At 32.7% G+C, this 16,125-nt stretch overlaps 1 protein-coding gene across 10 annotated transcripts in view; it reads right to left on the bottom strand.

The window, feature by feature from the left end:
- The window catches only part of Txndc16 (thioredoxin domain containing 16), an 89,484-nt gene that overhangs the window by 13,932 nt on the left and 59,427 nt on the right, over positions 1–16,125 (bottom strand). For 7 of the 10 annotated variants that reach the window (XM_058584656.1, XM_058584653.1, XM_046461484.2 and 4 more), the window contains 6 exons: positions 13,770–13,902; positions 12,156–12,299; positions 11,556–11,615; positions 8,328–8,396; positions 7,221–7,389; positions 6,537–6,673 (listed from right to left, as the gene is read on the bottom strand). In XM_058584656.1, the coding sequence (XP_058440639.1) occupies positions 6,537–6,673; positions 7,221–7,389; positions 8,328–8,396; positions 11,556–11,615; positions 12,156–12,299; positions 13,770–13,902 (712 nt within the window). The remainder of the gene's footprint in view (positions 1–6,536; positions 6,674–7,220; positions 7,390–8,327; positions 8,397–11,555; positions 11,616–12,155; positions 12,300–13,769; positions 13,903–16,125) is intronic. The other 3 variants (XM_046461485.2, XM_046461487.2, XM_046461488.2) reach the window with 3 other exon arrangements.

The following is a 16,125-nucleotide window of genomic DNA, read 5'->3' as shown; positions in this document are numbered from 1 at the left end:
GGAGTAATCCATACAACTACCTTGAGGACCAGACATACTGAACCACAGATCCATACCTTACCAGTCAGCACTAAATTCACAATATAAGGGACTGTCAACATTGGGTCACCACAGGGCTTTTTCTTTTAAAAATGTGATTACTTTCCACAAGATTAAGTAACATAGTCTGCAGAAAATCAACTTGGAAATCAACTTTACTAGAACAGTTAATCAGCCTATAGGCAGCATCTGGAGCTCATTTATAATCATAAATTTAATGAGAAACTAGTAACCTATTCAAATATTTTTAAGCCTGTGCTACAGCAAAGTAGAAAAGACTCATAAGAAAATAAGCAACTAAAAAAGGACTGAATGCCTATACTTTCATTCTAAGAGAAAACAGCTAAATTCTAGACAATAGATGATCTTTATTTAAAGCAATGAAATAATGGAATCTGTTTCAGCTTTTCATTTTTGGTAAATATCAGTGGAAAAACACACTAATATTTTCATGTAATTTCCTCATACAGAATCCTCTCTACTTGTGAAAATTTTTTGTTAAAAGTGTTTTCATGAGGGCTGGGGATATAGCTCAGTTGGTAGAGTGCTTGCCTTGCATACACAAGGCCATAGGTTCAATACCCAGCACCATAATCCATAGTATGTCATTCTGGCACACCAGAACCATCTTTATATGATTTAATATTGTGCTTTTGATTTTTGTTGAAAGATAACTACATGTGAACTTTATCATCATTTGAGTAGAAATGATCAAGTACATTGTTTCTTATGTTGAGCCCCTATTTAAAAAACAATATGAAAAATTCTTCCCAGTATTTACAAACAGGAAAACATTTTCTCTGTGGATGAATCAGCATTCTAACTTGTATGTTATAATTTATTATATAAAGAGAACATGGTAAAAATGTCATCTTTTTGTTTCTAGTTGTTACAGATAGCTCAGGGCTATATTATAATCAGCAGTGTTTTCTGAAATTTTCACATAATTATCCCTTAGTGTTTTATTGCATAACTCTTACCTTTGTTTTAATGATTTACTGTTATTTGTGTTATTTTTATTGTCTAAAAATTCAAATTATTTTTGGAAGGAGGCCTAGTGTAAATAATGAATAAAACTGTGGGGCACCAGGTCTAAAATACATAGAAGACAGAGTCAACTGTAGAAACAAAAATATAAAAAGGGGAAGAAAGAGTAAAACACAATCTAAAAAGATTTAGATTGAAAGTATACACATTAAGATGCTAGGTATTCTAGGATTTTGCCTTTTAAGATGGCAAGTCACAGAGCACATAATAATATGTTTGTAATTTCATTTAGTATATGTTCCTTTGGCTCTCATTTTTAAAGATTTTGAAAAGAACAAAAAGAAAAAAGTTACAATACATAAATTTGTAGAAAGTAAAATTTAATAAGCAGTTCGCAGCACCTGATCTGTACAAATGTACTGGAAAATAGGGGATCTTCTTCCCATACATATATTCTTAAAAGATTTCATTTAGAATTTGAAATTCATTTCAAAGGCAAGAAAAATAAAAATGAGGGAAGTCTGCTGGATAAATAGAGAGTGATTATAGTTAAGAAAATATTAAGGCTAAAAATATGCAATAGCAAAAAATAACATTCTGGAAAATACTACTGATCAGAAAAAAATACCTTGTGTGTACACTTCCTTTAAAACATACTGAAAGACACTCCTATGAAACAAGAGATAAAGAGTAAGAGTTTAAGGATAGGTAAATTTCGATATTAAAAAGTAAGGCAGTTTACAATGCCATGGAAAACTATTAAAGTAAAATTAATTGCTATATGTATTGTGTAAAAGTTGAATGCAAAACTATTAATTTTAGATTCAAATAAAAATAAGTTGAATTAATAGATGCATACAGGTGCAGGTATGTACATAAAATGGATTAATAGCTGGACCAATATATAGGTATGTACAACACTGGCAGATATAGGTGATGGGTCTGTAGGTTTTCACATAAATCTTTCAACTCTGCAGTATGTTTAAAAATTTTCATCTTAAAATGTTGAAAAAGTAAATGCAAAAGATTTTGGAAAGACAAATGTTTAATGAAAAAAAAAAGCATCAATAATGATAATCTGAACCCATAACATGGGGCTCTATACAAAGACTACAAAAGAAATTAAAAACATCTTCATCTTCCTCAAGAGGGAGTTGAAATCATCAAAATGATTGAATGAAGATGTTCCTCAATGAACACTACAGAACTCTAAAGAAAGAAATTGAAGAGACCCTAGAAGATGGACAAAAACTCCTATGTTCCTAGATAGGCAGAATTAAATTGAAATGATAAGTTCATTTTTTAAGAACATTTTCTCTAGCCCTGTAGAAGATACAAATAAAAGAGGCATACTCTATAGAGGAAAAAAGAAAGAAAAACTAAAATACCAGTGAAGCATAAAACAATAAGCAGACATCAAATGAGTTAAGATAATAAATATAAGAAACTAATAATGTTCACACAGAAGAGATGAAAGGCAAAATAGACAAGAAAATGTAAAAAAGAAAAATAAGAGACTTGACTAATCATATATTCAACATTATTGAAAAGCTAATTGAATAAATCAATTATGTTTCTATACATCAGTGATGAATCAACTGAAAGAGAAATTAGGAAACTAATTATCCCATTCACAAGAGTCTCAAAAATATATAATATTTGAGAATCAATCTAAGAGGTGAATAACCTCTATAGTGAAAACTACAGAACTCAAAGAAAGAAATTGAAGAGACCCTAGATGATGGACAAAATCTCTTATGTTCTTGGATAGGCAGAATTAATATTGTCAAAATGGCTATACTACCAAAAGTGCTATACAGATTAATGCTATTTCTATTAAAGTTCTGATGGCATTCTTCATAGAAGTAGAAAAGGCAGTCAAGAAACTCATTTGGAAAAATAGAGGCCCAGAATAGCCAAAGCAATCCTCAGTGGGAAAAGTGAAGTAGGACGCATCACAATACCAGACTACATATACTACATATACTACAGAGCTGTAGTAACAAAAACAGCATGGTATTGGTACAAAAACAGACATGAAGACCAATGGTACAGAATTAGAAGACAGAGACAAGCCCACATAAATACAATTATCTCATTCTAGACAAAGGTGCCATAAACATACATTGAAGAAAAGATAGCCTCTTCAACAAATGGTGCTGGGAAAATTGGAAATCCATATGCCACAAAATGAAATCAGACTCCTAAGTCTCACCCTGCACAAAATTCAGTTCAAAGTAGATCAAGAACCTAGGAATTGGATCAAAGACCCTGCACCTACCAGAAGAAAAAGTGGGCCAAACTCTCCACCATGTCAGCTTTAGAAACCAAATTCCTCAACAAGACTCCTAAAGTGCAAGAAGTAAAATCAAGAATCAATAAATAGGATTGTAGAAAATTAAAAAGCTTCTTCACAACAACAACAACAAAAAACAATCAAGAATGGGAAGAGAGAGCCTACAGCATGGGAGAAAATCTTTGCCACTTGCACCTCAGATACAGCATTAATCTCCAGAATATATAAAGAACTCAAAAACCTTAAAACCAAAACAAACAAACAAACCAAATAGTCCAATCAATAAATGGGCAAAGAAACTGAACAGACACTTCACAGAAGAAATAAGATCGGTCAACAAATATATGAAAAAGTGTTCAACATCACTAGCAATTAGAGAAATATAAATAAAACTACAATGAGATTTCATATCACTCCAGTCAGAATGGCAATTATTAAGAATATAAATAGTAAAAAGTGTTGGCGAGGATATGGGGGAAAAGGTGCACTTATACATTGCTGGTGAGACTGCAAACAGGTGCAACCCCTCCTGAAAATAGTATGGAGATTCCTTAGAAAACTTGGAACAGAACCACCATTTGACCCAGTTACCCAACTCCCCAGCATATACCCAAAGGGCTTAAAATCAGCATACTAGGGGCTGGGGTTGTGTAGAATGCTTGCCTCACCTATGTGGAGCAATGGGTTCAATTCTCAGCACCACATAAATAAATAAAATAAAGGTATTATGTTCATATACAATGAAAAAAAAATTAAATCAGCATACGATAGTGACATGGCCAAACAATGTTCATAGCAGCTGAATCCACATGAAATCAACCTAGGTGTTCTTCATGCTAAGTGAAACAAGCCAATCCCCAAAAACCAAAGGCCAAATGTTCTCTCTGATGTTGACTCACAATAAGTTGGGGGTAGGAGGAATGGAGGTTCATCAGATTGGTCAGGGAGAATCAGGGGAAGAGAGAGAGGATGGGAAAGGGAAAGACAGTAGGATGAAACAGACATAACTTTCCTGTGTTCATATATGAATACACAACCAGTGTAACTCCACATTATATATAAGAATAAGAATGGGAAGTTATACTTCATGTATGTATGATATGTCAAAAGGCGTCATGTATTTTTAAAAAAATTTTTTTAAAGGTCAAGAACTGAGAGGCTCAGATTTTGGAAAGATCATCTATGTGGATACCAAATCACCAAGGATTAAGATAGTAGTAGTAGTGGAGAGCATGACAGTATGACAGAAGCTCAATTCCTCATGAATGAGGGGAAGTGATCCTGGCTGAGTGGTAGATGATGCTTACAAGGTGCAAGTGGGGTCAGAGGAATAATCTGATGCAAGTACTAGGAGATTAAGTGTGAAAGGAGAATATAACTGCTTGGGAATGATAATGAGGAGAAAAGGGAAAACAATATATGAAAAGGAGGGAATCATCAAGGAAATGCTTCAAGAAAATTTCCCAGAACTGAATTGAGCTTTTAAATTGGAAGGGCTTTTGAGTCTCAGCACAAGGGATGCCTACAGAGCCACATCAATGTATACAGTTAAATTCACAATAGCTAAGCTATGGAACCAGCCTAGGTGCCCTTAAATGGATAAGTGGATAAAGAAAATGTGGTACAAATACACAATGGAATATTACTCAACCTTAAAGAAGAATGAAATTGTGGCATTTGCCAGTAAATGGGTGGAAATAGAGACTATCTTGCTAAGTGAAATAAGCCAATCCTAAAAAACTAAAGGCCAAATGTTCTCTCTGATATGCAGATGCTGAATCACAATAGGTGGGTAGGGAAGGGAGAAATGGAGGCTCATCCAATTGGAAAAGGGGAAATGAGGAGAAAGGAGGGGCACAGGAATGAGAAAGACAGTAGAATGAATCAGACACAACTTTTCTATGTTCATATATGAATACACAATCAGTGTAACTCAACATCATGTACAACCACAAAAATGAGAAGTTACACTCCATGTATATGATATATATCAAAATACATTCTACTATCATGTGTAACTAAAAAGAATAAATAAAAAGTTAAAAAAACTAATTGAAGTATCAATAGATAAAGTGAATGAAATAGAAAATATTTCAAGACATACATACACATTCAGAGATATGGATTTAACATGGGGATGGTGAGATCATATGTAAGCAGAAGAAAAGAAAGAGTAACTGTTAGTTACTTAGAAAGTGTTAAGTTGGTATCTGGCCTCATATCAGGTATCAAGATATCTTAATGGTTAAAATACTTTTAAAGAGAAAAAAAATCAAAGGATACAATCAGAGTAAAAAGGTAATATAATTTGCATATAATGGCATATTAATCAGTCTTAAAATGGAAGGAACTTCTGATATATCCTATAGCAAGCATAACCTTTGAATATATCACGCTAAATCAAGTAAACCAGACAGAAAAAGAAATATGTGATTCCCCTTGTAGTCAGATGCATATAAAACTGAAAATAGAATGGTAGTGATAAAGGCAGGGGAGAGATGGAGTGGAGGAGTTTAATGAATATAGTGTTTCAGTTCTGCAAAATGCAAAGGTTCTGGAGGTTAGTGAACTTAAAAACAGTTAAGATGATAAATTTTATGTTATATATATTTTACTACAACTTTTTAAAAAAGAAAAATATTCATAACAAGGAGACAATATAAATTAAGACAATATTATATGTTAAAGCAATAAATTACAGGTGAATATTAACTGATACAATAAGATTTTGGGGGGAATTGAAACCAGGGGCACTCTACCACTGAGCTACATTCTCAGCCTTTTATTGTTCAATTTTTATTTTGAGATGGTCTCGATAAATTGTTGAGCCTGGTTTTGAACCTGGATCCTCCTGCCTTAGCCTCCTGAACTGCTGGGATTATAGGCATGTGCCACTACACCCAGCATAAGAATTTTTTATATCTAAAAGCAATAAAATATATATATATATATCAAAATCAATAAATTTGAGTGCAAATTTTAAACTACTACATACAAACTATTATTAAATAAAGTTAAAAAGCAAACAATAAACTGGGGGAAAATAATTTGAAAAAAATGAAAAAAAGCTTAATCTACTTAATCTATGAAGATCTCATGCTAATTCATTAGACAAGCACTAAAACCCCATTTTTAAAAAGTACTGTATATAACATACAATTTACAATACATGTTTAACTGTACATTATTTAATTTAAATCTCAACTCTACTTACCTGTTGTCATGGTTGGACTAAATAGTCCCAGTACTGACACACTAGAATAGGTGAGCAAGTCTTTATATAATTCTCCACTTAAATATTTTTCTGCTTCCTGGATCAGTGTTATGTTCACTGGATATGAAATCCTGTTGCTGGATAAATACATAACTATATTCAAAATTAATTTTTAAAGATATCTTTCAGTTTGTTAAAAAACATTGAACTTAGCAAACAACATATTACACATGATAAACTTGACAAAAAAAAAGACAACTAAATACTATTTATTTATTTTATGGGACTAGCGTACCAACCCCAGGATCCTGCACATATGAAGCAAGTGTTCTACCAGTGAGTTACACCCCCAGAGCTCTTCTTTCAAATTTTTGAAACAAAAGTCTTACTAAATTTTCCAGGTTGACCTCAAACTTGCAATCCTCTGCCTCAGCCCTCCATGCCTCACAAATATTATTCTTTTAAAAAAATCAGTTTCAATAAATAAAATAACCATCTCCCCCAAAATAATGGAATGTGCAATGACAGTCCTTATCAATATTTACTCTGTGATCTATGATTTATTAAGGAATGTATCCTTAATAAAGGATGTCATCCTTAACAAAGGATGTCAACAAACTATGAGAATTAGAACTTCTACAGATCCCCAGAATTAAAAATCTTGTAGTGAAGCTGAATACTTACAGTTGTATAAACTTCAGGAGACCTTCAGTTCCTAGCATACCAACATATGATACTGGGTTCTCGCCTTTCTTGTACATCTTTACAATGGGAAACTCAGAGACATTTTGCTTAGTACATATATCAGACCAATCTGCACAGTTTATTCTAGTAAGAAGCATAGTGGATGTGTCTAAATTAAAGGAAAATGCACATTTTGTAGATATTAATGCAGAATATCATCTGCTAAAATCTTCATTCTCTTCCTAGCCCAACAATTTTAACCTCTCAGTGTGGAACACTTCTGCTGAAACACTCTTCCTTTGATTTTTGTGACAATTCCCCTATCAGCTTCTTTCCTACCTCTCTTGCTTTTCCTTTTTGGTACTCCTTGAAGGCTCTTCTGCTAGTGGAATTGGGAGTTCCTCAAGGCTCCGTTTAAACTGCTTTCTCTTCTTGTTCTACACTCTGTTCCTAGACAATCTCAATAACCATCAACAATCTAATGAATCCAAAATGTGTATCCTTGGTCCAGATTCCTCCTTGAAGTTCCAGGACCATGAAACCTTACTACCTTCTTCCCTGAGAATGAAAACATCTTCAAACTCTACATATCTATGTCTAAAACCAAATATAGCTTTCCTTCCCGTGTTACTTGGTGAAAATTGTGCAATTCACAGAACAAAGCATCATCCTACATGCCTCCCCATTCCCAAGCCCCTCCACGTCTCATCAGTACACATTTTCAATTTTACCACTTTAAGTTTAAATATTTCTAATTGTTGTCCATTTCTCTTTACTGTCAATACTCTAGTCATCATTTCTCCTAGATAACTACAATAGGCTTCTAACTCACTTCCCTGGATTCAATGGCTCTACAATAATTGTAGATATTATCTTTTCAAAACTCAAGTCTGTTCTGGTGCTACCCTGCTCCCCACCAACCCTGTTTTTGTAGCAAATACCCTCCTTGCCCCACCACCAACCTTTGCAAAGTTAGGTCTTTTTCATTATTTGTGATTACATGTGGAACATCCTGATTTATATCAGGTTCCTCTGATATATGCTCCTTTATCTCCTTATGAATTAGGTATTCCTTTGTTTAGTTATTTGATTAATGTCTGCCCCTACCAAGAGAGCTGCTTGATAGTAGTGACCATTGACTTCCAGCATCTACAGCAGTCCTTGTACATGAATCACCTTTAATAAACACGTGAGTAAATGACACATGTGAAACTCATCTAGGGTTGCAGGCATGCCCATCTAAATATTATAATTTCAGGTTAAAATCACATATTGTAATCCAAAGCAGAAATTCCTATTTGTTCTATTATACAACATGTAAAGTTCTTTGAAATACATAAATTGCTGGGTGAAAAGAGATCAAAAATCAAAACAAGCACCACACAATTCAGATTTTGAAAGAAAAAAATTCTAAAAAAAATAAACTTTAATATCATATGAAATAAGAAGTCTCTATATATTAATTTAGGATACAGCCTAACCAAATGATTCAATTTGTGAGATGCAATATTTTAAAAAATATTTTATCATCCCAAATTTTTAATAATGAAAATTCATCTTTATATTTTCAGAGATTTTTATTATAGTTCATAAAGGCAATGACTTAACTATCACTTAGAATTTAGTATTAAAATTCTGATAAAACAAGCAGTATCTAATTCACCATTACATTTCCAGTGTTTATTACAAGGTCTGTTATACAGTAGGTACTCAGTCTACAAAAATGTATGGATGGGGATGGGGATGTGGCTCAAGCAGTAGCGCGCTCGCCTGGCATGCGTGTGGCCTGGGTTCGATCCTCAGCACCACATACAAACAAAGATGTTGTGTCTGCCGAAAACTAAAAAATAAATACTAAAATTCTCTCTCTCTCTCTCTCTCTCTCTCTCTCTCTCTCTCTCTCTCTCTCTCAAAAAAAAATGTATGGATGGTCACTGATATTCCTTCAAGAACAAATTTAAACTTTTGAAAATATTTTAATACCTAAACAACATATGATCATATAAACAAAAATAAGTTTTATCCCTTCCAAAACCAAACCTGCTAAATCTTCTACAAAGTTCTCCTATTCTTTAATCATGTCCTCAACAAGTATCAAGTGATGCTTGTTCACATAGAGCGCCATCTTATATTGCCACCCAATATAGATGTTCCTTCCATTCAGTAAGCATCCTCAACACATCTACTTCTGCTAAACATATTACTTTGTCCCTACAAAGTTGAAACTTTAATATTATCTTTAAAACTAGAAAAAGAGCACATGATACATGTTATTAAAAGTTCTAAGCCTGCTTATGCTGAAGTTATTATAAAATTTTTATTTTCTATAAAATGGTTTCAGTGTTCACTCATATTTCAATCTGAATAGTGTAATATTCTGAGATAGCTACAGTATTGTATTCCTCTTTATCAATGCGTTAATTTCAAATAGAACTCCTACTTTGAAGCAGAAAAAATAGATTCTCTTTGATACAGATACTATGTCAAGCATCAAAATTTGACATTTGCTGCCACCTTGTGACTGAGTAAAAAATATTTTTAGACTGAAATGAAAAATGACATTTTTCCCAGGAAGTCAACCTAAAAGACAAATTAATAGGACTAATTTCAAAGTACTACTATTATCCTAATTTGCAGTTATAAAACAGGATGAACATCTTTAATCTAAATGTCTGAAATACAAAATGCTCCAAAATCTGAATATTTCTGAGTGCCAACATGAACTCCAAAAGTAAAAAATTCCACATCTAACCTCATGTAACAGAAATCAGTCAAAACTTAAGTGCATTAAAAATACTATATAAAATTTCTTTCAGCCTATATGTGTAGAATGCACATGAAATAAACAAATTTCATGTTTAGACTTGGGTCCTATCCCCAATGTATCACATTATATGCAAATATTCCAAATTCTAAAAAAGTCCAAAATACAATAGTTACCTATACTATACACAATAGTTACCTATACATTTCTACAATAAGCCCTAGAACTTCCAAAATAGTCCATTTATGTGACATCTAATTATTAATAGGACTGTTATTCATAAAGAACATACTGAATGAAAAAGAAAGCAAGTCCTGGATTGGTTATCTACCTTTTTATTCTGTCAACACATACAAGTCAAAAACTAAATGGTAGCCAGGTGTGGTGGCACATGCCTGTAATCCCAGCAGCTAGGGAGGCTGAAGCAAATAGATTGCAAATTCAAAGCCAGCCTCAGCAATGGTGAGGCACCAAGCAACTCAGTAAGACCTTGTCTCAAAATAAAGTACAAAAAAAGGGCTGGGGATATGATTAAGTGGTTGAGTGCCCCTGAGTTCAATCCCTGGTACCCGCCCCCCCCCCCCAAAAAAAAAAGATAAATGGTAAATAACATTCTCAGAGGAGCCAAGAATAAGCCTATTTAACTATGATAGCTTCTATTTACAAGGTAAACAGTAGGAAGCAACCATACCACAGACACAAAATATGTTACCATCTGTCATATTCAAATGATTACAAAATATTATACACATCTTATCCATTGCTACCCCTTTACTAAAAGGTCTCACCACTTCTCCTCATGCCTTTGATGTAATGATGGCCTAAACATTTTGAGTTAAAGTCCAGTCCTTATTCTCTTATTTAACTACCACTGAATTAGGCTTAATAGAATAGTTAAGACAAAAAGATTCTAACTATTAAAAAATATCATAGTCCAAGAGGAGGTAATTGTATAGCTTCAAGAACACAGGGATCTTGGATCTTTCACAGACTGTGAGACTGGGTGTTACCTTTCAAATTTTTATCTTCAGTATTTAATAATAATTGGCACTCAATAAATGTTTGCTGAATGACTGAATTTAGCCAAAAAGGTCACTGGTACACTGTGTAGCCATAAGTACTTAATACACGGACTCTCTTTGTTTCTACTAGAAGTCCCATGAAATAATCAAAGTGAAGGCTTCTCAGCACTTTTTTTTTTTTTTTTTTTTGGTACGTGAGATTGAAATCAGAGGCACTCAACCACTGAGCCACATCCCCAGCTCTTTTTCATATTTTATTTCGAGACAGGGTCTCACTGGGTTGTTTAGTACCTCAATAAATTGCTAAGTCTGGCTTTGAACTCTCCATCCTCCTGCCTCAGCCTCCTGAGCTGCTGGGATTATAGCAGTGCATCACCATGTCCAGCTTCTAAGCATTTTTGATACTCTTAATTTAATTTAACCTTGGATACATAAACATAACAACCTGAAATTTTATGTGGTTTTCTATATCTTTAGGATGACACCATTTTATAAAAAGATTACAGCACAGAAATCAGGAAAATAAGCATGCATATCACAATATAATACCTTTTAATTTAATTGCCACATCAATATAGGACTGTAGAAATGCCATGGATACTGCATGCCCTAGATTAAAATAAAAAAATTCAATAGATATTACAAGATGTTTATCTCCAAAGCACCCATACTTATATATAACAAACAAATAGGTTTACCCCAAGTTATTATTTCCAAATAAGAAATATAGTAGAGTACTCAATATTGTCCAACAACTTAAAAGGGCTCCAAATGCAACTCTCTACATTCATACTGCAAGTAATATAGTTGAAAGACTATTATTTGAAGATAAAAGTATATATTTCCTATAAATCTATAAGAACTGTTAATATATTAAAATTATTGGCATGAATCAAGAGTCTTCAAATTAATTAGCTAAATACCTAGTTTAATGATTAACCTTCAATTCGTAAATCACATTCATAGAGATATATAAAATCAGTTTTATTCCTTAGAATCAGTTAGAAGTAAATGTTTCAATATGTGCAGTCTATTTGGAACATAGGAAAGCTGTTATTTTCACAATGTGAACTTTATAGAATTCAAAAATAAATTCTACTTTAAATGTCCTAATATGTATTGCAGTCTCCTCTACAGGCTCATACTTACAACCAGCATAAAAGAGCACTATGCTGTCAGAAGCCATTACTGTTGCATTAAATGTCTCTTCTGTGAGTTCCACTGTCAGTTCCAAAGGTAACTGTCTCTTCCTATCTCTGTAAACAGTTTCTGCAACTTCATCATCTTGAATATCTAAAATGTTTAAAAAAGGAACTAATTTTGGTTGTATAATTAAAAATATTTAAACTTATAAGCAAGCAAATGAAAATTTGGTACTTTGTTATAAAAAACTTTTAAACACATACTAAGTAGTTAAAATGTATATTTAGAAGACTTTCCAGTTGCCTGGCTTCCTATCTGAAATAACACTGAGATGCTTTCTGATCTAGAAGTTAAAAGTTCAGACTAGTTACAAAGTTTAGTTTAGAAATAATTATTTATTTTTGTTCTACAAATAATATAAGCATTGCTATTTTCTTTCCAATCATTATATTAATTTACAACTCTAAAAGACTCTACCATACATATTTGACAGTGCTTATTCAGCTTCTACTATATGCCAAATACTGTGATAAATACTAGGGCAAATGTCAAAAATAACAGACACAATCCCTGACCACATGGTGCTTCTATCTATAGAAAAGCCAGACAATAAACTTGATAAATGAATAAATATGTAATGATAAATTATCAGTTTATGAATAAAAGTAAGAGATAGAGGGTTTGTAACAGGAAAATTTAGATTTAGAGATCCAAATTCTCCCAGTTAGAGAATCAAGAAAAGAATGTTTCAGACTCTGATATAAGAAGGCTGATTCATATTGGGGTAGGGAGGGAGAGCATGGGAGGAATAGATGAATTCTAGATAGGGAAGAGGGGTGGGAGGGAATGGGAGGGGCAGGATATTAGCAAGGATGGTGGAATGTGATGGACATCATTATCTAAAGTACATGTATGAAGACACAAATTGATGTCAACATACTTTATATACAACCAGAGATATGAAAAATTGTGCTGTATATATGTAATAATAAGAATTGTAATGCATTCTGCTATCATTTATTTTTTTAAAAAAATCAATAAAAAAAGAATAAAATGTTATTGGAATTTACTCTCTATTCTGTTAATAATCAGACTAATTTATAACTACAAACAGTACAAAATTTCATTTCCTACTAAAAAATAATGAAAATGAAATATGTTGTTATGGGAGAGGGGAAGGTGTACGGGAGGGAAACAGGTGGGGAAAGAGATCATGAACCGAAATTTAATTCCATGCAGTATGAGTTTGTCAGGATGAACCCAGATTCTCTGCATAACTATAAAGCTATAATTTAAAAAAATGAAATATATTGTGGTTTCTGGATGGACTTTTAAACATGAAGCAGGCCAAAAGAACTGAGAGAACTGATTAGGAGAATAAAAAGCACAGCTGTGGAAGGTTAGAAGACTGATGTGTACCAAGAAAGGTATGCACTAAACAAAACACAGCATTCTTACATCTTTTTACCAAATCAACTTGATAAAATGTGATTCAAAATAAATTCCTCCAGGCTGCTTCACAGAGTTTTGAATGTGATACTTTCTGTGAGAAAGTTAACCCACTATAAACTTCACCAAACCTATAGGTGTCAGGACAGTAAAGGAGGTGGCAAGCCTTACAACTATTACCCATGTCTGGATCTTCCATGTCATTGTCTTCATCTTCTTGTGTTTCCTCAATGTGATTATTATTTTCCACATGGGAAATTATTAATTCAACATCATGTAACTCCAAAAATTCCACTGGTACTTCCTAGAAATATGTTATTTTTTTAAAAAATCACTAAAATATAGCATAGCATGTTAACCTAAAAACATTCTACTTGTTTGACACTAAAATGAAACTAAACTTTGATTTTTTTCTCAAGGAAAAAAAAAGGAAATACACAATTACTATGACAAGGAAAGCATCCAAAGCATCCCCCTAAGACAGTGCATACTACTGAAAAAAGAGGATCTGACAGTCTCTCTTGCTTCTTGTCACAACTGCCTTAGACTGAAGTCTGTAAAATACTTGAATATAATAAACAGCACCCCCTACCTCAACATACAATGGAAATATATATGATTTTAATGCAAATGGAACCAATCAAAATCAGTTATTTTTATATTCTACAGATGTTAAAAATAATACTTTATTTAAAATAATTCCACAAAGAAGTCCAATTCCCTGTTTAATTATAAACATAAAATGACTCTCTGTTCTCAGGCATTTTAAGCATATCAAATTCTATTCTGTTGAGATCAATATTATTCCTTCAATAATATCCAACTATTACATTTTTTAGTTGTAGTTAGACACAATATCTTTATTTTATTTATTTATCTTTATGTGGTGCTGAGGATTGAACCCAGGGCCTTGCACATGCTAGGAAAGCACTCTACCACTGAGCCATAACCCTAGCCCCAACTATTATATTTTTAAAACACGAAAATTTTAAGTCATTAGGTTATTTCAGCAAATCATCCCTGACTATAACTATACAATGTAATAAAGCTATGAGAGAACTCCAAATATGTTTATTCTTTCATATAACATATTTCATCTTTTTAATATTACACTCAAAACAATTTTTTACTCCTGCAAAAATATAATGGAGTTAAAAGGTAGAAGAATCAAAATAAATCAAATTGAATTGTTCCAAATATAATATAGAAATTTTGCATGTAAACTTGTTCACTGAATTATAACATTCACATAGAAAAGAACACAGATTTTGACAGTAGAGACTGATTAAATTTTATAAAGAGGTCATACCTGTATAACCACGGCATTGATTAAGATATAAGAAATTACTAGCTCCCTTGAAGCCATCATCTATGCCCTTCTGTCATTCCCCTCTCGCCAAGGTAGTCAGTCACTGTTTAGACCTTTATTACAACTCTGGTTTGAATGTTTGTGTCCCCCCAACATTCATTTGTGTAATCTTAATCACCAATGTGATAACATTAGGAGATAGGCTCTTTGAAAGGTGCTTTGGTCATCATAAAGGCAGAGTTCTCATTAATAGGATTAGTGTCTTTATAAAAGAGACCCCAGAGAATTAGATCTCTTCCACCGTGTGAGAACACAAAGAGAAGGCACCATCTAAGGGCTCTCACCAAATTTTCCAGCACCTTATCTTGTGCTTCCCATCCTCTAGAACCATGAGAAATAAATTGTTGTTGTTTATAAGCCACCTTATTAGTGGTATTTTGTTTCAGCAGCCCAGCCAAATTAAAATACTCATCATCTATACATTTTGCTGATTTCTGAATTTATAAAACAAAACCATACAATTTATACTCTTTTTTGAGATTACTTTTGCTCAACATTGTGAGGTTCATCCAGGTTTATAACATATAAAAACAGCTTTTTCAGTACTTTTACGTATTTCTTAAATAAATATATTCCAATTTATTTATTTACCCATTCTACTGATCATGTGTTGTTTCCAGTTTGAGACTATCAAAAATAATATAACTATGAATATAATATAATAATGTTGTCTTTTGGTGCACATGCATGTGAATTTCTGTTGGTTACATACCCAGCAATATAGTTGCTGGTTCATATGATATATGCAGCTTCAACTTTAATAACACTGCCTAGTGTTTTTCTATTTTCATTTACCAGTTTTTACTCCTGCTAGCGGTATATTATAATTCTTGTTTCTCCATATCTCTGTCAAGGTATTATTGTTTAAATAATCTTTAGGCATTCCAGAAGGTAAATATTGGTGTCTCTTGTGATATTATTTGCATTTCTACCTTCAGTTTATTTGCTAAGTGGAAAAGAGAAAATGTATCTTATAATGGGCAAAATTAGCTTTCCTCACCTTAACTCAGGGATTGAACTACGGAATCATTGAAAAAAATAAACATCAAATACTTTTGGGTAGGATGGAATATAATGAAGCCAGCACTATGAAATATTTTTACCCAAAATGTTTAATGAAGCTAATCAACCTTAAAAATTATTTATAGAAAATAGAAA

This window comes from Marmota monax, unplaced genomic scaffold (assembly GCF_021218885.2).
Source record: "Marmota monax isolate L192 unplaced genomic scaffold, Marmota_monax_Labrador192_F-V1.1 WCK01_AAM20220418_F8-fsc00001, whole genome shotgun sequence".
NCBI lineage: Eukaryota > Metazoa > Chordata > Mammalia > Rodentia > Sciuridae > Marmota > Marmota monax.
Note: the sequence above shows the minus strand (reverse complement) of the source record. Positions and strands in the feature narration are given on the sequence as shown.